A 20,538-nucleotide genomic window follows, 5' to 3' on the forward strand; every position below is an offset into this window, starting at 1 on the left:
GGGCGGGGGGGGGCAGTTTTGGGGTCAGGATGGGATGTTGATGGACCGAGGGCTGTGTGTCCTCCTATGGGGCTGTGTGTCCTGCTATGGGGCTGTGCGCCCTCCTATGGGGCTGTATGTCCTGCTATAGGGCTCTGAACCTTCCTATGGGGCTGTGTGCCCTCCTATGGGGCTCTGCACCCTTCTGTGGGGCTGTGTGTCCTGCTATGGGGCTGTGTGCCCTCCTATGGGGCTGTGCACCCTGCTGTGGGGCTCTGTGCTCTGCTATAGAGCTCTGAACCTTGCTATGGGGCTCTGCGCCCTCCTATGGGGCAGTGTGTCCCGCTATGGGGCTCTGAACCTTGCTATGGGTCCTTATGCCTTCCCATGGGGCTCCATGCCCTTCTATGGGGCTGTGTGTCCCGCTATGGGGCTGCGCCCTCCTATGGGGCTCTGCACCCTCCTATGGGGCTGTGCACCCCACAGCCTCGCTCCATCCCGCTCAGAGCCGTACTGAGAAGCACCACAGCCCCCCAACATCCCTGCCCCCCCCCCCCTTTTCCTGCACATCCCCCTCAGCACCTGACCTCCCCCAGCACCCCATACCCCCCAGCCACCACCCCACGACCCCCTCTGTCCCATCCCCCTTCCCACAGCCCCACCGACCCCAATCCCAAACCCCAACCCGCCCCCGGCCGCTCATAGGAGAGGGGGGCGTGGCTATGCCCTAAGGGGGCGTGTCCATCCGAGGTGTGGGCGGGGCTATCACGAGATGGGGGCGTGGTCAAGACAGGGGGCGTGTCTATATGCAAATGAAAGCGTGGTTATGCGTGTGGTGGGCGTGGCTACGAAAAAAAGGAGGCGTGTCTAACGCAGCAGTGGGCGGAGTTATGCGCAAGATGGGCGTGGCTACGACAGGAGGGAGGCGTGTCTAGCGCAAAAGTGGGCGTGGTTATGCATAAAGCGGGCGTGGTTGTGTCCGGGTGTGGGCGTGTCTACCACAAAGCAGGCGTGGTTATGCATGAGGTGGGCGTGGCTACGGCGGGAGGGGGCGTGGTTTCCCTGCGCCCATATAGCGGCGCTCGGGGGGGCGCGGCCCGGCCATGACCCTCCGGCGGCGGCAGCGGCTGCGACCGAAGGAGGGCGATGGGGCGGCCGCGGAGCGCTGCGGTCCGGATCCCGGTCCCGGTCCCGATCCCGGTCCCGCTTCGGATCCCGGTCCCGCCGACGTGTACCGGACTTTGGCGGCTACCGGAGGGACCCTGCCCCGTGTGCGGAAGGTACGGGGAGATGGGGGGCTGCAGGGATCCGGGGGCAGCGAATGGGACCGGAGGGGGACGGAGCGCTGAGAGTGGCGCGGGGTCCTTCGCTGCGTGGCCGTCCTGTCCCCTGTGTCCCCCTCCCCATCCTGTCCCCATGTCCCGTCCTCCCCCAGTCCTGTCCCCCGTGTGTCCCCCCCCCCATCCTGCCCGTGTGTCCCCCCCCATCCTGTCCCCATGTGTCCCCCCCGTCCTGTCTGTGTGTCCCCGTCCTGTCCCCGTGTGTCCCCCCCTCGCCCTATCCCCCAGCATCTCCCCATCCACCCCCTACCCCACGTATCCCCCCCTCGTCCCACCCTACTGCCGTGTCTCACAGCCGGCTCCGCCCCATTGCCCCCCCCCCCCCCCCCCCCCATAGGGACAGACCCCCCCCCATATCCACCCCCGTATCGCTGTGCCGGCCGGCTCTGCCCCGCGCTCTGCCATCTGTCCCCACGCCCTGGGAAAGCCCCCACCGCGGTACCGCCGCCCCGTGTCCCCGTGTGTCCCCCCCGCCCCTCCACGGCCCCTTCCTGAGCGTTGGGGGAAGCGGCGCCGACATCCGGAGCTGCGGGTCCCCCCCCCCCCCGCACCCCCCCGCGGGGTCACGCGGTCGCTCTGCGCTCCGAAGCCGCCGCTGATGTCCCCGACGGGGCGACGTTCGGTGGAGCTGGGAGTGGGGTTGGGGGTTGGGGTGCAGGTGGTGGCGGTGCGATGTGATGGGGGAGACGTGGTGGCACGGGGAGACGCTGCGTTGGGGCACGGGGGGGGGGCGGCACGGGGGGTGGTGGCACTGGGACGCACAGAGTTGGTGGCACTGGGACACACCATGATGGTGGCACTGGGATGGTGGCACTGGTGTGGTGGCACTGGGACGCACCATGATGGTGACACTGGGGTGGTGGCAGTGGGGGTGGTGGCACTGGGACACACTGGAATGGTGGCACTGGGACACACTGGGATGGAGGCACTGGGATGGTGGCATTGGGATGGTGGCATTGGGACACACCACGATGGTGGCACTGGGATGCACAGTGTTGGTGGCACTGGGACACACTGGGATGGAAGCACTGGGAGTGGTGGCACTGGGGGTGGTGGCACCGGGACAAACCATGATGGTGGCACTGGGATGGTGACATTGGGACACACTGTGATGGTGGCACTGGGATGCATAGTGTTGCTGGCACTGGGACACACTGGGATGGTGGCACTGGGACACAGCATGATGGTGGCACTGGGATGGTGGCAGTGGGGATGGAGGCACTGGGACACACACTGGAATGGTGGCAGTGGGATGCACAGTGTTGGTGGCACTGGGACAGACTGGAGTGGAGGCACTGGGGGTGGTGGCACTGGGACACACTGGGATGGTGGCACTGGGGCTGGTGGCACTGGGACACACCATGATGGTGACACCAGGGTGATGACACAAGGGTACACCAGTATGGAGGTACTGGGACACACCGGGGTGGTGACACACCATGATGGTGGCACTGGGGGGGAGGGGGTGGCACTGGGATGGTGACACTGGGACACACCATGATGGTGGCACTGGGGGGAGGGTGGCACTGGGATGGTGACATTGGGACATGATGGTGGCACTGGGGAGGGGGGGGTGGCACTGGGGAGGTGGGGGTGGTGACACCCCGGGTCCATTTGGGGACATCACCATCACTCCGCCCCACAGCGCTGTCCCCACGGTGCCCCCCACCCCCGCCCTCCACAAAGGGACCATTGTGGGGCACCACAACCCCCCCCCACCCCCCCGCTGTGGGGTGCAGTGATGTCAGTTGTGTGGGGGGGGGAGGGGGGGGGGCGGATAAAGGGCCTCTTATGGCCGTAGGGTGGGGGGGGGTGGGTGTCATTGAGTGCCACTATGGCACAATGCGCTTCGGGTGGGGGGGGTGAGGGGGGGCCCCCATGGTCACGTGTCCCCTTTGGGGTCCCCCGTTGTCACCCACCCTATGGAGTGGGGGGGAAGGGGGGGGGTTATGGCACTGTGCCCCCCCCCACAATGGCTTTGTGTGTTTGTTTCCCCCCCCCCCAGGATATGGGGTTCACCTGGCCGTCCCCGAGCGATTCCCCAGAGGAGCACAGGTGGGGGGGGGGCAATGGGGGGCACTGGGGGGTGGCAGTGCTGTGGGGCTGAAGGGTTTGGGGTCATGGGGGGGGGGGGTCTGATGCACCCAGACCCCACGAGGACCCTCAGGTGGGGCAGTGATGGGGAGGGGGGGCGGGGGGGGGGAAGAGGGGGGGTCCCATCACTTTGGGGTCCATCATTTGGGTTGGGGGGCCTCCATCCTTCGGGGGGGGGGGGTCACAGAAGAGGGGGTCCCATCCCCAAATCCCAGGGGTGTCCTTATCACCTGGGGGGGTCCCTATCTTTGGGGGGGGGATTCTATGTCATATGGGGGTCCTACCCCCCATCTCCCACCCCCCCAGACCCCGTTTCCCCCCCCCCTCCTTACCCAGTTCCCCCCCCCAGGCGGGTGGTGACACTGCAGAAGAGGGCAGAGGAGACTTTTGGCTTTGAGATCCAGGTGGGGGCTGTCAGTGTGTCACGCGTGTGCCATGTATGTTCCACATGTGTGTCATGTATGTGCCGTGCCTGTGCCGTGTTTGAGCCCCGTGTGAGCCACATATGTGCCATGCACGTTCCACATGTGTGTCATGTATGTGCCGTGCGTGTGTCATGTATGTTCCACACGCCTGCCATGCGTGTGCTGTGCCTGTTCCATGTGTGTTGGGGTTGGGGGGCTCACAGTGGGGTCGGGTTTTGGAGAGGGGGGGTTTGGGGGGTCACTGCGATGATTTGGGAGGGGGTCACTGCTGGGGTTTGGGGGTTTGGGGTTTGGGGGGGTCACTGTGATGATTTGGGGGGGTTTGGGGTTTGGGGGGTCACTGCAATGATTTGGGGGGGTTGGGGGGTCACTGGGGTTTGGGGGGGTCACTGTTGGGCTTTGGGGTGGGGGGGTCACATTGGGGTTTCGGTCACGGTGGGGTTTGTGGGGTTCCCACTGGGTTTGGGGGCACTCCGGCGTCATGGTGGGGTTTTTGGGGTCACATTGGGGTTTGGAGGTGGGGAGGGGGGGCTGACTCCCTATATCCCCCCCCCCATACCCCCTCCCCCCCCCAGACCTACGGGCTGCACCACGCTGAGCACCGCAGGGTGCAGATGTTCACCTTTGTGAGCCGCGTCCATGGGGGGAGCGCAGCTGAGGCTGCGGGGCTGCAGAGGGGTGAGTGTGGATATGGGGGGGGAGGGGGGGTCCTATGGGGGGTCCCCAATCCCTAACAACCCCCCCCCCCCTCGTTATATAGGGGATACCATCACGGGGGTGAATGGGCAGAACGTGGAGGGGACGAGGCACCGCGACATCGTGGACATCATCCGCAGTGCTGGAGATGTGCTGAGGTGGGGGGGGGACATGGACCCCCCCGTAGATGGGAATGAAAGGGGGGGAGGGATGGCCATTGGGGTTGGGGGGTTTGGGGTGAAGGGGGGGGCAGGGGGCTGTGTGCCCCCCCAGCAGACCCCTATAGATGGAGGGGTCCTTGGTCACATTACCTGGAAATGGGGGGGTCAGGGGGGGTCCTCATCATGGACCCATAGATGGAGGGGGGGGTGGGGGAGGGATGGCATTTGGGGTTGGGGGGGTCAGGGGGTGTCCTCCCAATGGACCCCATAGATGGAGTTGGGGGGAAATTAGGGTGGGGGGGGGGGGTGGCCATTAGGGAAATGAGGGGTTGGGGGTGGGGGGGGGTCAGGGTGACTGTACCCCCCCCCCGGTGGATCCCCATGGACGGAGGGGGCTTTGTCCAGCATGTCTGGAAATGGGGGGGGGTCCTGAGGGGGGGGGGGGGGATGGGGGGCAGAGTATTGACCTCTGACCCCACTGTGACCTCTGACCCCAAGTAGGTTGGAGACCCTCTATGGCACCTCGGTGCGTAGGGCTGAGCTGGAGGCGCGGCTGCAGTACCTGAAGGTGGGGGGGGGGCAGAGGGGGGGGGGGTCATGGGGGGTGGGGGGGGGGGGGTTGGGGAGTCAGGGGGTTTGGGGGCAGAAAGGGGGGATCTGGGGGGGTGAAATGGGGCAGAGGGGTCTGGGGGGGTTGGGGGGGTTCAGAGGGGTGGGGGGGGCACAGAGGGCTTTTGGGGAGGGGGGGGCAGCCTTAACACTTTCCCCCCCCCCCGCAGCAAACGCTGTATGAGAAGTGGGGGGAGTTCCGCTCGCTGATGGTGCAGGAGCAGCGCCTGGTGCGGGGTGAGCTGGGGGGGGGGCAGCCCCTGTTCTTATCCCCCCCCACACCCCCCAGTCACCCCCCCCCCATTTCCAGACATGCTGGACAAAGACCCCTCCATCCATGGGGTCCACGGGGGGGGGACAGTCACCCTGACCCCCCCCAACCCCTCATTTCCTAATGGCCACCCCCCCTCCATCTATGGGGCCCATGACGAGGACCCCCCCGACCCCCCCCCATTTCCAGGCATTGCAACCAAGGACCCCTCCATCAATGGGGGTCTGCTGGGGGGCCATACAGCCCCCCCCCCACCACCCCAAAGCCCCCAGCCCCAATTGCCATCCCTCCCCCCCCCCTCCATTTATGGGTCCATGACGAGGACCCCCCTGACCCCCCCCCCATTTCCAGGCGTTGTGGCCAAGGACCCCTCCATCTACGCCACCCTGGAGTCCCTGGGGGGCTGGGGGGGTCCCGCCTCCCCCTACGCCAGCAGCGACGATTCCCTTTACCAGACGTGCGTTTTTTCCGACTCCATTGCCGACAACGACGCTGTCGGCGACACCAAAACGGGGGCCACCCCCGCCCCCCCCCCGCCTCGCCCCCGCCCCCCTTTAACCCGCAGCCTCAGCCTGAAATGCAGCGGCGGGGCGGGGGGCGCGGGATCGACTTGGGGGGGTCGCTTTGGTGACCCCGGGTTGGTTTTTGGGGGGGCGGGGGGGGGAAGAACGGGACCGCAACGCTGCCCCCCCCCACCCAGGAGGGGTCGGCACAGCAGCTTCCGTCGGCGGCTGTTGAAATTCATCCCCGGTTTGAACAGAGCGCTGGAGGAGGAGGAGAGTCAGCTGTAATTTGGGGGGGGGGGCGCGCGGGGACCCCCCCGGCACCAAAGGGTATTTATTTATTTATTGCAATGGGGTGCGACCCCCCCCCTCCCTCCCCAACCCCTCCATAGGGGCCGATGGACAAAGCTCTGCCCCCCCCCCCATAATTAGGGGTCAGTGGGGCTCATGGGGGGGGGGAGTCGCAGTGCAGTGCAGCCCCCCCCCCCAAAAAAAAAAAAGGGGTGATGAACCCCCCCACAAAAAAAAAGGGGGTTGGGGTCCTGGTGCTGAGGGTTGGTGCAGGAAGGTTGGACCCCAACAGTGCTGGGGGGGGGGGTTGGGGGGGTCCTCCTCCATCCCACCCATCCCATCTCTGTGTGCGCCCCCCCCCCCAAAAAAAATGGGGTTTTTGTACCAATACAGAATTTTTGCACACAGCACGGCTGGCGTTGGGGGGGGGTTAAGGGGGGGGTTAAGGGGGGGCACTTGGGGACAAGGATGGGGGTGTGACGTTGTGACATGGGGGGGGCGATGTCCCCATGTGAGCCCCCCCAGCACCAAAAAGGCGTTTTAGCATCGTGACCCTCGATCCGACGGGGACCCCCCCCCGCCCCCCCCCCCCTCCAGGCCCCTTCCTGCTCTGCTTCCTAAAGGAAATCGCTCCGCCCCACACCCTTCCGCCCATGGGGGGGCGGGGGGGCGATGCGTGTTGGGCCCCCCCTCCTCCCCTGGTCCCCCAAACCATCAGCAAAGAGCGCTGGGAGGGGGATGGGGGGGGGGTCCCAATGCGCCCCCGAAAAAGTGGGGACCCCCGTCCTATAGGACGCCCCATTGTGCATTCCCAAAGGGACCCCAATCCCACCCCAAAAAATGGGGACCCCCGTTCCAGGGGATTGCCCAATGCGCCCCCCAAAATGGGGACCCCCGGCCTATGGGTCACCCCAATGCGCCCCCAAATTGTGGGGAACCCTCCTTCTAGGGGCCACCCCAAAGTGTGGGGACCCCCATCCTAAGGGACACCTCGGTGCGCCCCCAAATTGTGGGCGCCCCAATCCCAGGGGACACCCCAGAGCACCCCAAAAAATGGGGACCCCCATCCTAAGGGACACCCCATTGTGCACCCCCAAAAATAGGGATCTCCATCTCATGGGACACCCCAATGCGCCCCCCAAAATGGGGACCCCCGTCCTAAGGGACACCCCACATTGCACCCGAAAGTTGAGGACCCCCATCCCAAGGGATTCCACAATGCACCCCCAAAAATTGAGACCCCCATCCTAAGGGACACCCCGATGCGCCCCCAAATTGTGGGCACCCCAATACCAGGGGACACCCCAAAGCACCCCCCAAAAATGGGGACCCCCATCCTAAGGGACACCCCATAGTGCACCCAAAAAGTGAGGACCCCAATCCAAGGGGATACCCCAATGCGCCCCCAAATTGTGGGGACCCCCATCTTATGGGACACCCCAATAAACCCCCCCAAAATGGGGACCCCCATCCTAAGGGACACCCCGATGCGCCCCCAAATAGTGGGCACCCCAATCCCAGGGGACACCCCAATGCACCCCCAAAAAATAGGGACCCCCACCCTATGGGACACCCCATTCTGCACCCAAAAAGTGAGGACCCCAATCCCAGGGGACACCCCAAAGCACCCCCAAAAATTGAGACCCCCATCCTAAGGGACACCCCGATGCGCCCCCAAAAATTGTGGGCGCCCCAATCCCAGGGGACACCCCAAAGAACCCCCAAAAACGGGGACCCCCATCTCATGGGACACCCCAAAGCACCCCCAAAAAATAGGGACCCCCGTCCTATGGGACACCTCGATGCGCCCCAAATTGTGGGCACCCCAATCCCAGGGGACACCCCAGAGCACCCCCAAAAATGGGGACCCCCACCCTATGGGACACCCCATTCTGCACCCAAAAAGTGAGGACCCCAATCCCAGGGGACACCCCAAAGCACCCCCAAAAACGGGGACCCCCATCTCATGGGACACCCCAGAGCACCCCCAAAAATGGGGACCCCCACCCTATGGGACACCCCATTCTGCACCCAAAAAGTGCCACTTTCCTCCCATCACCCTCTGCCCCCCCCCCCCCGCGCATTTTCGGGCGCCCTTTGGGGACCCCACACCCGTACGTGCCGCACGTGTCCGATCCCACACGTGGGCATCCGTGCCGTCACCTCTCCGTTGTGCCCCCCAGCAGCTGCTGCCCCACATGGGGTCTTTTTTTAGCGTGGCCCCACGTGCCCCCCCCGCACCCCCCCACCCTCACCCCCCCTTGAGGTGGGTGTGGGGTGGGCACGGCGTGGGGTCCGACTGTGAGCTGTGCGTCGATCCCAACAAATATGGGGTGGGGGGGAGGGGGGAGATGGCGTGGGGTGGCCAATGGGTGCTGTGGGGTGGGGGGTGCTATGGGGTCGTGGGTGCTATGGGGTGGCAGACGATATGGGGTGGTGGGTGCTGTGGGGTGACAGATGGCATAGGGTGGGGGGTGCTGTGGGGACGTGGGTGCTATGGGGTGGCAGATGATATAGGGTGGGGGGTGCTATGGGGTGGCAGATGGCACAGGGTGGGGTTGCTGTGGGGTGGCAGACGATATGGGGTGGTTGGGTGCTGTGGGGTGGTGGGTGCTATGGGATGGCAGATGGCATAGGGTGGTGGGTGCTGTGGGGTAGGGGGTGCTATGGGGTGGCAGATTACATGGGGTGGTGGGTGCTGTGGGGTGGTGGGTGCTATGGGGTGGTCAATGCTATGGGGTGGCAGATGATATGGGGTGGTGGGTGCTGTGGGGTGGCAGATGATATAGGGTGCTATGGGTGCTGTGGGGTGCTGGGTGCTATGGGGTGGCCAATAGCAAGGGGTGGCAGATGGCACAGGGTGGGGAGTGCTGTGGGGTGGTGGGTGCTATGGGGTAGTAGACGATATGGGATGGTGGGTGCTATGGGGTGGCAGGTGCTGTGGGGTGGCGGGTGATAAGGAGTGATGGGTGCTATGGGGTGGCCAATAGCATGGGGTGGGGGGTGCTGTGGGGTCGTGGGTGCTATGGGGTGGCAGATGGCATAGGGTGGTGGGTGCTGTGGGGTAGGGGGTGCTATGGGGTGGCAGACGATATGGGGTGGTGGGTGCTATGGGGTGGCAGATGGCACAGGGTGGGGAATGCTGTGGGGTCGTGGGTGCTATAGGGTGACAGATTACATGGGGTCGTGGGTGCTGTGGGGTGGCAGATGATATGGGGTGGGGGGTGTTATGGGGTGGGGGGTGCTATGGGGTGGCCGATGGCATGGGGCAACTAACGGCATGGGGTGGCCAGTGACATCGCAGGGTGGCTGATGACGTCACGGGGTGGCTGATGACGTCACGGGCTGCCCCTCTCTGATCCCCACCCCCGGCCCCGTGCTGCGGTGCGGCTGAACGCCGGGGGGGCGGGACCCCACAGCTCCAGGGTTCCGCGGTGGGTTTAGGTGACGTCATCGGGTATCCCGTGACGTCACGGGGAACACCCCCCCCTCCCCCCCCCACCCACCGGTGGGTGTCAACAGCCGGGATCACCGGAACCCCCAGGGCAGTGAACCCCCCCCCCCACCCCCCCCGTGGGGTATTGATGGGACACCGCACGAAGTGACATTGCCGGGGGGGGGGCACCGCTGGGGGGTGGTATTGGGGAAGGGGTCATTAATGGGAGTGGCTCTAAATGGGGGGGGGGCTGAGCGCTGACGGGGGGCACCGCAGGTGAGGTTGCTGGGGGGGGGAGATTTGGGGGGGGGGCACTAGCGGGGGTTTCCATCGCATTGCGGGGCATTGCGGGGGGGGGGGGACACCGTGTGTGGGGCGGGGGGAATCCCGCAACCCCCCACCCTCCCCTCCTCCATCCAAAGCGATGGGGGGAGTGGGGGGCACCCCGGGATGGGGGCGCCGGCACTGGGTGGGGGGGGGGGAACTGGAGATACTGGGCTGCGGGTTGGCACTGGGGGTCCGGGGGGGGCGGGAGGGGGGGTCTCACAGGGCTGGGGGCGGCACTGCGGTTAAGGTGGCACCGGGGACACCCGCACGGGGCCTCCCCAACTTTAACACCCCCCCCCCCACCGCGGCGGCCCCGGGAGCTCCTGGAGGAAAGGGGGGGGGGGGAGGCGAATGGGGGGGGGGGGAGTCGCGCGCTATTTTTAGTCGGGGCCGCGCGGTATTTTTAGCGCGAGCGCCGCGGTTGCGTCAATGGAACCCCACGTGCGTCACAGCCGCGCCCCCGCCGGAACCGCCCCCCCCCGGGCCATGTTCGGGACCGCCGTGCGTCACCCCCCCCCCCGCCCCCCCCGCCCCGCCCCGCCGCACCGAGCGCTTAAGGGAACGCCGTGGCGGCTCCGGGAGCCCCGGCGGAGCGCAGCGGCACCGGAGGTACCGGAACGGCACCGGGAGCGCAGCGCCGGAACGCGGGTATGGGGTGGGGGGGGGGGATGGAAAAGTCATAACGGGGTGTCCCGGTATTAATGGGAAAAGTGGGGACGGGTGTCCCGGTGTCACCGGGGAAGTGGAGGTGGAAAATCCCGGTATTAACGGGGAAAGGCGCGGGGTGTCCCGCTTGGAACGGGGGATTCCGGGGGGGGGCGGCGTCCTCACGGTGTTGTCGGGGGACGTCGGGTTTGGGGTCCCGGCGGAGCGGGGGGGTCCCGCTGTGCGGTGTTGGAGGTCGGGGTTCAGTGCAGGGGGGGGGGATTTCTTGGGGTCTCCAACCGCGGCGAAAGCACGGAGCTCGGAGCCGCACGATGGCTCTGAGTGCGCGGGGGGGGCCGGGGGGGGGATGAGAGGCAGTGACCCCAAATGGGCAGCGGAGAGCGGGCAGCGCTGCGACAGCGGGGCAGGACGGGGCAGCAGGTGTGTGTGTGTGTCTGGGGGGGGATGTGGGCTGTGCCGTCGTGTCCCCCCCCCCCGGCAGCGGCTGCTCCCCGCCTCCCCCCCCCCCCTTTCCCCCCCCCTCGGCGCTCCGTGCCAGGGCCGCCTCCAGTCCTGCCTTGGCAGCGCTGCGGGCAGCTGCCCGAGATCCCAATGGGGAACGCGACCGTGGGCAGCGCGGAGACGGCAGTAGAAAGAGGGACGGGGGGGAACATCGTCCCGCTGGGGGGGGGTTTGGTTTGTGGTGACCCCCAGCGACGGCGCGTTGCGGCTGGCAGAGGGAACGCGCGCCGTGAGCGATCCCGCAATGAGCGGCGTGGGTTCACGCGGCCGTCCGTGACATCGGGCCGCCGTCTGTGGGAGGAACGCGTCCCGTGGGTGCTGTTTGTGGGGGGGGCCGGGGGGGGTGAGAAACGGGGCGGGGGTCGTAGCGGGCTGCCCCACAGCCCCGACCCCTCAGAGCCGCTCAGCGCCGCGGGGACGCACCGCTATTTTCGGAGGTGGCACTGAATGAACTCGACGTGCCAAATCCACCCCCATCCCCCCCCCACCGGGCCCACAGCACGGAGCGGCCCTGCGGGGACCCACGGGACCCACGCGGGGTATTTTTAACCCCGGCTTCGGTGTCGGTTGTCGGGGCCGGCCGGAGAGCGGCGGCGCGGTGCGGGGTTTGGCCGGGAGCTGCGTGACCTTTAAAGGTCCGCGGGATGAATTTCACGGCTCTCCTCGGCTCTCGGGGTCACCGCCGGTTCGCCTTTCAGCGGGACGGGGATTCCTGTTTCGGGTCTCCGTGAGGTCGGATCCGCTTCCCAAACCTTCGGGCTCCGCTCTCCGCGCGGCGCGTTCGCCCCCCTCCCCCCAACCCGCACCGCTCCGGATCCCCGCACGGCTGAATTCGGGCAGGGGGTCGGTCGGTGCCGCGTCCCCATCCCGGCCCCCCGCTCCTGGTTCGGTTCCCTGCGTTCTCTCGGCCGCGTCGGGATTCGGGAATCCGCCCTCCCGCATTCCTCCCTCCTTCCCTTTCGGCTGCTTTGCTAACCCAGCGTTTTGGGGAATGTCCTTTGCGCCAATTGGCTGCACGGTGACCTTTTGTGGGGACAGAGGTGGCACCGAGTGGCTCCGCGCCTCCGGCCACTTGCCAGGGGGCCACCGCGTGCCCAGAGTGGCTCTCGATCCACCCCAATCCATCCCTTGGCTGCTCTGTCCGATGGGTGGCACTGGGATGGGTGCACCAATGGGGACCCCGGGTGCCCCGTGTCCCCTCTCCATCCCTGGGTGTGTGGCCTTTGGGGTGGCACTGGGATGGACGCACCATTGGGATCCCCGAGTGCCCAACATCCCCTCTCCATCACTGGCCATGTGGTCCTTAGGGTGGCACTGGGATGGGTGCACAAATGGGGTCTGCGAGTGTCCAACATCCCCTCTCCATCCCTGGACGTGAGGCCCTTGGGGTGACACAGCAATGGACACGCAAACGGGGTCCCCCACTGTCCCCTTTCCATCCCTGGGCACGGGGACCTCAGGGTGGCACTGGGACGGGGGAACCCATGGGAACCCTACAGCCCAACGTCCCCTGTCCATTGCTGGGCATGAGGCCTTCGGGGTGGCACTGGGGTGGGCGCACAAATGGGGTCCCCCAGTGCCCAGTGTCCCCTCCCTCTCCATCGCTGGCCACACGGGTGTCCCCGGGGCCGTATTTTGTTGGTGTCCCCGGGGCCGTTTTTTGTTGGTGTCCCCGGTGCTGCTCGGCCCCCCGGCCCCGTTCCCCACTGACGCCCCGCTCTCCCCGCAGCCATGCCCTGCATCCAGGCGCAATATGGCACAGCCACCGCCGGCCCCTGCGATCGCTGCCCGAGCGAACTGCTGAGTCCGGAGGGCGGCCGATACCCCATGGAAGTGCCCGGCGCCGACCCCACCGCCGCTCCGGCTCTGCCCAGCTTCAGCACCTTTATGGAGAGCTACGCCGGGGAGTTGGACGCCTTCCTTTGCCAGCTGCCGGCCGGCGGGCAGCACTTCAGGCTGGAGGAGCTGCAGGTGTACGGCTGCTACCCCGCGGCCTTCGGGCAGCACGAGGAGACCCTCTCCTCCTCCTCCTCCTCCTCCTCTTCCTCCTCCTCCAGCGGGTCGGACTGTTACGGCAGCCCCTGCTCCATCCCGTCACCGAACTTCCCCGCTCCCCAGGCTCCGGGCTGGGACGGCTCCTTCGGGCCCTATTCACCCAATTACGACGGGGGGCGGCAGTGGGGCGAGGCGGTGAAGGGCGGCGGTGCGCAGCCCCAATTCTTCTTCGCGCCCCCCAACCCCGTCGGTTCTCCGAAGGACCCCCGCCTGATGGACGCGGATCCCTTCGCTCTGCCCCACGGAGCGGCTGGGGCTTTCCCTGGGTTACCCCTCACCCCGACGTCGCCGTTGCTGGAGGGACCCCCGCTGCCCCCCGCCCCCAAAACGCGCGGCCCCGGAGCGGCTGAGGGACGCTGCGCCGTCTGTGGGGACAACGCGTCGTGTCAGCACTACGGAGTGCGAACCTGCGAGGGCTGCAAAGGCTTCTTCAAGGTGAGGGGTGGGCTGGGGGGGGGCACCGGGCGGGGGTCACCTGCAGAGACGGTCCTCAGCCCCAGTGGCTCAATTCTGGTGTCCCCATCCCGGGGGTCCTCAGCCCTAATGTTCACCATTCTGGTATCCCCAGTTCCAGGGGCCCCATTCCCAACATCCCCAGATCTGGTGTCCTTCCCTACTCTGATGGACCCAGCCTCGGCGTCCCCCAGTTCCAGTGACCCCAGTCCTGGTGGCCCCAGTTCCAGTGGCCCCAATTCCAGTGACCCCAGTCCTGGTGGCCCCAATTCCAATTGCCCCAATTCCAGTGGCCCCATCGCCATCCCCAGCCCTGGCGGCCCCACTCTCACATCCCATCCCAGCTCCCATCATCCCACTCCGGTGCCCTCGGCACCAACATCCCCAACTCAACTGACCCCAGCCCTGGTGACCCCCACCCCACTGTCCCCATCCCCACCATTCCCAGCTCTGTGATCCCCCATCCTCACATCCCCACCTCCGGTGCACCCAACCCCAGCGCTCTCAGTCCTGCTGTCCCCAACTCCGCCGTCCCCTCTGCGTCCCCCCGCTGCCATCAGCCCCGGCTGAGCGCCCGGCGCAGGCGGTGGCAGCACACAGAAACCCTTTTGTCCTTCCCCCCCGTCCCCCCGCAGCGCACGGTGCAGAAGAACGCCAAGTACATCTGCCTGGCCAACAAGGATTGCCCCGTGGACAAGAGGCGGAGGAACCGCTGCCAGTTCTGCCGCTTCCAGAAGTGCTTGGCCGTGGGCATGGTCAAAGAAGGTGCGGTGCCGGGGCTGTAGGGCACGGCACGGGGACGTGGGGCTGAGGATATGGGGCTCATCTTGTGTCCCACCCGCCTGCAGTGGTTCGGACCGACAGCCTGAAGGGTCGCCGCGGCCGCCTGCCCTCCAAACCCAAACAGCCGCCGGATGCGTCGCCCGTCAGCCTCATCACCTCCCTGGTGCGGGCGCACATCGACTCCGTGCCCAGCGCCACCAAGTTGGATTACTCCAAGGTGGGAGCCGCCCCACATCCCGTCCCATCCCGGTGTGTGAGCCCAGCCCCATCCCATCCCATCGCCTGATCCCATCCCCATCCCATCCCATCGCCTGATCCCAGCCCCATCCCATCGCCTGATCCCAACCCCATCCCCATCCCCATCCCATCCTATCCCAGCATGTGATCCCAACCCTTCCCATGCCACTGCCCAACCCCAACCCCATCCCATCCTAGTGCTCAATCCCATTCCCATCCCACAGTTCCAGGAATCAACGTTGTGCCTCTGCCCAACCCCAACCCCATCCCCATCCCATCGCCTGAGCCCAACCCCATCCCCATCCCATTGCATGATCCAAACCCGTCCCATCCCATTGTATGATCCCCATCCACTGCCCAATCCCAACCCCATTCCCATCCCACTGCCCAACTCCAACCCCGTCCCAATTCCCATCCCATTGCCTGATCCCAACCCCATCCTCACTCCCGTCCCAGTGCTCGATCCCATTCCCGTCCCACAGTTCCAGGAATCAGTGCCATCCCACTGCCTGACCCCAACCCATCCCATCCCATCCTATCCCAGCGTGTGACCCCAACCCCATCCCATCCCATTGCCCAACCCCATTCCCATCCAGTTCCAGGAATTGGTGTCATCCCACTGCCCAACCTCAACCCCATCCCCATCCCATCCTATTCCAGCATGTGATCCCAACCCCATCCCATCCCACTGCCCAACCCCAACCCCATCCCATCCTACTGCTCAATCCCATTCCCATCCCACAGTTCCAGGAATCAGTGCCATCCCACTGCCTGACCCCAACCCAACCCCATCCCATCCCATTGCCTGACCCCAACCCCATTCCCATCCAGTTCCAGGAATTGGTGTCGTCCCACTGCCCGACCCCAACCCCATCCCCATCCCATCCTATTCCATCATGTGATCCCAACCCCATCCCATCCCACTGCCCGACCCCAACCCCATCCCATCCTACTGCTCAATCCCATTCCCATCCCACAGTTCCAGGAATCAACGTTGTGCCTCTGCCCAACCCCAACCCCATCCCATCCCACTGCCCAGACCCATTCCCATCCAGTTCCAGGAATTGGTGTCACCCCACTGCCCACCCCCATCCCATCCCATCCCCACCTCCTGCCTGACCCCCTTCCCCCCCCAGTTCCAGGACTCGGTTCCGTGCCACCTGGAGAAGGAGGACTCGGTGGACGTGCAGCAGTTCTACGATCTCCTCACGGGTTCCATGGACGTCATCCGCAAATGGGCTGAGAAGATTCAGGGCTTCACCGAGCTGCCGCGGGAGGACCAGGATCTGCTGCTGGAATCTGCCTTCCTCGAGCTCTTCATCCTGCGCCTGGCCTACCGGTGTGCCTCGGGTGGGATGTGGGGGACGTGGGGACGTGCCATGGGGGCACCTGGGGACATTCCATAGGGGACATGGCATGGGGGACGTGCCGTGGGGGTTGGATGTGCCATGGGGACACCTGGGGATATTCCAGAGGGGATATTTGGGGACATGGCATGGGGACACGTGGGGATGTGCCATGGGGACACTTGGGGATGTGCCATCGTGGGAGTTGTGCCATGAGGGACACCTGAGGATGTTCCATGGGGACACCTGGGGTTGTGCTGTTTTGGGGGATGTGCCATGGGGTACAACTGAGGACGTTCCATGGGGGACATCTGGGGATGTGGGGGGACATGGGGACATGCCATGGGGGCACCTGGGGACATTCCATAGGGGACATTTGGGGACATGGCATGGGGGACGTGCCATGGGGGTTGGATGTGCCATGGGGACACCTGGGGCCATGTCATGGGGGACATTTGGGGCCATGTCACGGGGGATGTGCCATGGGGACACGGGACATTCCATAGGGGACATTTGGGGACACGGCATGGAGGACGTGCCATGGGGGACACCTGGGGATGTGCCATGACGGGAGCACCGTGGGGGACACCTGGGGACGTTCCATAGGGGACACTTGAGGCCACGTCATGGGGACGTGCTATGGGATCACATGGGGACGTGCAATGGGGTGATGCGCTGCGTACCAGGGAGCCACATCCCCCCCTTTTGTTGGGGACACTTGGGGACAAAGCACGGGGGACACGCCATGGGAGGACAGCTGGGGATGTGCCGTGGGGTGACGCATTGCTGACCCCACAGCTCCAAGCCGGAGGAAGGGAAGCTCATCTTCTGCAACGGGGTGGTGCTGCACCGGCTGCAGTGCGTGCGGGGCTTCGGCGAGTGGATCGATGCCATCCTGGAGTTCTCGCACAGCCTGCATCGCATGAGTGTTGACGTGCCTTCCTTCTCCTGCCTCGCCGCCCTCGTCATCATCACGGGTGAGGTGGCACGGGGCACCACGTGGCCCTATTTGGGGTCCCCGTGGGGTTCTGAGCTGTATGTCCTCAGTGGCCCCACTTGGGTGTCCAAGGGAGTCCCTTCTCCGGTGGTGCCCCCGGTGGTCCCACATTGGGTTCCCGTGGGGTCTCCACACCATCCATGTCCCCAGTAACCCACACTGGGTTCCCATGGGGTCTCCATGCCATCCACGTCCCCAACGCCCCACATTGGGTTCCCATGGGGTCTTCATGCCATCGGTGTCCTCAATGTCTTGCGTTGGGTTCCCATGAAGTCTCCACGTGGTTGGTGTCCTCATTGGGTTCCTATGGGGTCTCCATGCAGCCAGTGTCCTCAGTGGCCCCATATTGGGTTCCCACGAGGTCTCCACACCATCCGTGTCCCCAATACCTCATATTGGGTTCTCATGAGGTCTCCATGTGGTTGGTGTCCTCAATACCCCACACTGGGATCCTATGGGGTCTCCATGCTATCAGCATCCCCCATACCTCACACTGGGGTTCCCATGGGGTCTCCATGTGTTCAGTGTCCCCCAATACCCCACCCTGGGTTCCTGTAGGATCTCCATGCTATCAGTGTCCTCAATGGCCCCACACTGGGTTCCCATGGGATCTCCATGTGGTTGGTGTCCCCAGTACCCCACATTGGGTTCCCATGGGGTCTCTATGTGTTCAGTGTCCCCAGCACCCCACATTGGGTTCCTGTGGGGTCTCCACATGTTCGATGTCCCCAATACCCCACACTGGGTTCCCATGGGGTCTCTATGTGTTCAGTGTCCCCAACACCCCACATTGAGTTCCTATGGGGTCTCCACATGTTCGATGTCCCCAATACCCCACACTGGGTTCCCATGAGATCTCCATGTGGTTGGTGTCCCCAGTACCCCACATTGAGTTCCTATGGGGTCTCCACTCCATCTGTGTCCCCAATACCCCACATTGAGTTCCTATGGGGTCTCCACTCCATCTGTGTCCCCAATACCCCACATTGTGTTCCCATGGGGTCTCTATGTGTTCAATGTCCCCAGTGCCCCACATTGGGTTCCCATGGGGTCTCCATGACATCCATGTCCCCAACACCCCACACTGAGCTCCCATGGGGTCCCCCAGCCTCACTCCCCACCCTTTTTCCCAGACCGCCACGGGCTGAAGGAACCAAAACGTGTTGAAGAGCTGCAGAACCGCATTGTGGGCTGCCTGAAGGACCACGTGGCTGCGGGGGAACCGGGCCGGCCGGGCTGCCTGTCCAAACTGCTGGGCAAATTGCCCGAGCTGCGCACGCTGTGCACGCAGGGACTGCAGCGCATCTTCTACCTGAAGCTGGAGGACCTGGTGCCACCTCCACCCATCGTGGATAAGATCTTCATGGACACTCTGCCCTTCTGAGAGCCCGCGGGGACGCCTGGGTACCCCATGGGGACACCCTGTGGGGACAGTGCCAGCCCCTGGGGTCACATCCCATAGGGACACCTGGGTACCCCATGGGGACACCCTGTGGGGACAGTGCCAGCCCCTGGGGTTACCACCCCACTGGGGACAATAACGGCCCTTGGGGTCAGACCCTATGGGGATGCCCAAGGTCATATCCTATAGGGACACCCAGGTGCCCTGTGGGGACAGTGCCAGCCCCTGGGGTCACCACCCCACTGGGGGCAATACCAACCCTTGGGGTCAGACCCTATGGGGATGCCCAAGGTCATATCCTATAGGGACACCTGGGTACCCCATGGGGACAGTGCCAGCCCCTGGGGTCACACTCCATAGGGACACTCGGGTACCCCATGGGGACACCCTGCTGGGGACAATGCCAGCCCCTGGGGTCACCACCCCATGGGGACACCTGGGTGCCCCGTGGGGACAATGCCAGCCCCCAGAGTCACTCCCCATGGGGACTTCCAGGCACCCTAGTGGAGACAGTGCCAGCCCCCATGGGTCACATCCCATTGGGGACACCCAGCTCATATCCCATGGGGACACCAGGTACCCTGTGGGGACAATGCCAGCCCCTGGGGTCACCACCCCACTGGGGGCAATCCCAACCCTTGGGGTCAGACCCTATGGGGCTGCCCAAGGTCATTTCCTATAGGGGCACCCAGGTGCCCTGTGGGGACAGTGCCAGCCCCTGGGGTCACACTCCATAGGGACACTCGGGTACCCCATGGGGACATCTGGACACCCCAGTGAGGACGATGCCAGTCCCTACAGTCACTCCCCATTGGGATCAACGCCAGCTCTTGGGGTCACACTCCATTGGGGGACACCTGGGTACCCCACTGGGGACGGCGCCAGCCCCCATTGTCACAACCCACGGGGACAATAGCAGCCTTTGGGGTCAGAGCCTATGGGGACATACCGGTACCCCACGGAGCCACCCAGGCACCCTGCTGGGGACAGTGCCAGCCCTGGGGCCGCACCCCATGGGGACAGCTGGGTACCCCATGGGGACACCCGTGTGCCCCTTGGGGGACACCTGGACACCCCAGTGGGGTCAATGCCAGCTTTTGGGGTCAGACCCCATGGGGACATCCGGGTACCCCAGTGTCAGCCCCCCAGGTCCAACCCCACGGGGACACTTGGGCTCAGCTGGGGACCCCTTGGGGACAGCGCCAGCCCCCAGGCTCGCTCAGCACTGGGGTCACCTGGGTGCCCTTTCATGGACAGCCAGCTCTTCCTTTGGGGATGCCGGTGTCCCCTCGGTGTCCCCTCACCCTGGGGGTGCCCAGGTCCCCCCCCCACCCCCCCAATGTGCCTTCAGTGCCCCACACGCGGCGCTCCCCCCTCTGTACAAACACCCGCACTGTAAATACCCAAAGCCATGTACATAGCAGCGGGGGGGGGGGGGGGGGGCAGGACGACGACACAGGGAGGGGGCTGCCATCCTCTCCCACCCCCCCACCGCCCCCCTTTTATTTTTTTTCCTTTTTTTTTGCTCTTTGGGGCTTTTTTTTCTGTATATAAACTCGTACGCAGGATCCGATGCGCCCCCCCTCCATCTCTGCTTTAATCCTGGGGACGCCGTGCCCTTGAAATGTCCCCCCCCCCCCCTCAAACCACCCCCCCCCCGTGTCCCCACACCTGTCGTGTCCCTGATTTATCCTCCCCGAAATAACCCGGGCTGTGTGACCGAACCTCCCCCCCCCCCAGCCTGGGGATCTGGGGATGGGGGGGCGCTGGGGGGGAGGGGGGGTGATGTAGGGATAGATTGAGGGGGGGGGTCCCAGTGTATAGGGACGGGGGTGGGGGGGGTCGCAGTGGATGGGGATGGAGGGGGGGGGTCTCAGTGCGTCGGGATGGGGATGGGGGGGTCCCAGTGCGTGGGGACCCTGTGGGGAGGGGGGGGTCCCAGTGTTTTGGGAAAGGGATGGGGGGG

The 20,538-nt window shown here is 65.4% G+C and overlaps 2 protein-coding genes across 8 annotated transcripts; both read left to right on the top strand.

Annotated features, from left to right (window-relative positions):
- The first annotated feature begins 1,073 nt into the window (after window positions 1-1,073).
- On the top strand, window positions 1,074-6,506 carry TAMALIN (trafficking regulator and scaffold protein tamalin). 5 transcript variants are annotated; one of them, XM_090128484.1, is made up of 9 exons: window positions 1,854-2,110; window positions 2,192-2,727; window positions 3,325-3,374; window positions 3,763-3,817; window positions 4,414-4,516; window positions 4,599-4,692; window positions 5,194-5,263; window positions 5,475-5,541; window positions 5,927-6,506. In XM_090128484.1, the coding sequence occupies exons 1-9, from the start codon at window positions 1,918-1,920 to the stop codon at window positions 6,364-6,366; spliced, it is 1,608 nt and encodes a 535-aa protein (XP_089984610.1). In that variant the 5' UTR covers window positions 1,854-1,917; the 3' UTR covers window positions 6,367-6,506. The 5 variants fall into 5 exon arrangements, with proteins under 5 accessions (XP_089984613.1, XP_089984614.1, XP_089984610.1 ...); XM_090128489.1 differs by having other exon boundaries at window positions 2,059-2,102; window positions 2,155-2,727; XM_090128487.1 differs by lacking the exons at window positions 1,854-2,110; window positions 2,192-2,727 and adding an exon at window positions 1,074-1,259.
- A 4,160-nt stretch (window positions 6,507-10,666) lies between these two features.
- NR4A1 (nuclear receptor subfamily 4 group A member 1) lies at window positions 10,667-18,984 on the top strand. 3 transcript variants are annotated; one of them, XM_090128369.1, is made up of 8 exons: window positions 10,667-10,780; window positions 13,029-13,789; window positions 14,443-14,572; window positions 14,656-14,807; window positions 15,964-16,166; window positions 16,972-17,150; window positions 18,304-18,570; window positions 18,639-18,984. In XM_090128369.1, exons 2-7 carry the CDS (start codon window positions 13,031-13,033, stop codon window positions 18,552-18,554), a joined length of 1,674 nt encoding a protein of 557 aa, XP_089984495.1. In that variant the 5' UTR covers window positions 10,667-10,780; window positions 13,029-13,030; the 3' UTR covers window positions 18,555-18,570; window positions 18,639-18,984. The 3 variants fall into 3 exon arrangements, with proteins under 3 accessions (XP_089984495.1, XP_089984494.1, XP_089984496.1); XM_090128368.1 differs by having other exon boundaries at window positions 18,304-18,984; XM_090128370.1 differs by having other exon boundaries at window positions 10,694-10,741; window positions 18,304-18,984.
- Window positions 18,985-20,538: the final 1,554 nt, after the last annotated feature.

This window comes from Phasianus colchicus, chromosome 33, assembly GCF_987193195.1.
Source record: "Phasianus colchicus chromosome 33, bPhaCol1.hap1.1, whole genome shotgun sequence".
In the NCBI taxonomy this organism is placed as follows: Eukaryota; Metazoa; Chordata; class Aves; order Galliformes; family Phasianidae; genus Phasianus; species Phasianus colchicus.

Coding starts and splice junctions, on each gene's coding strand:
- TAMALIN (XM_090128484.1), top strand. CDS start 1,918: ATGTCCCCGACGGGGCGACGTTCGGTGGAGCTGGGAGTGGGGTTGGGG. Junction 4,693..5,193: donor AGTGCTGGAGATGTGCTGAG/GTGGGGGGGGGA, acceptor TCTGACCCCAAG/TAGGTTGGAGACCCTCTATG. Junction 5,264..5,474: donor CGCGGCTGCAGTACCTGAAG/GTGGGGGGGGGG, acceptor CCCCCCCCGCAG/CAAACGCTGTATGAGAAGTG.
- NR4A1 (XM_090128368.1), top strand. CDS start 13,031: ATGCCCTGCATCCAGGCGCAATATGGCACAGCCACCGCCGGCCCCTGC. Junction 16,167..16,971: donor ATCCTGCGCCTGGCCTACCG/GTGTGCCTCGGG, acceptor CTGACCCCACAG/CTCCAAGCCGGAGGAAGGGA. Junction 17,151..18,303: donor CGCCCTCGTCATCATCACGG/GTGAGGTGGCAC, acceptor CCTTTTTCCCAG/ACCGCCACGGGCTGAAGGAA.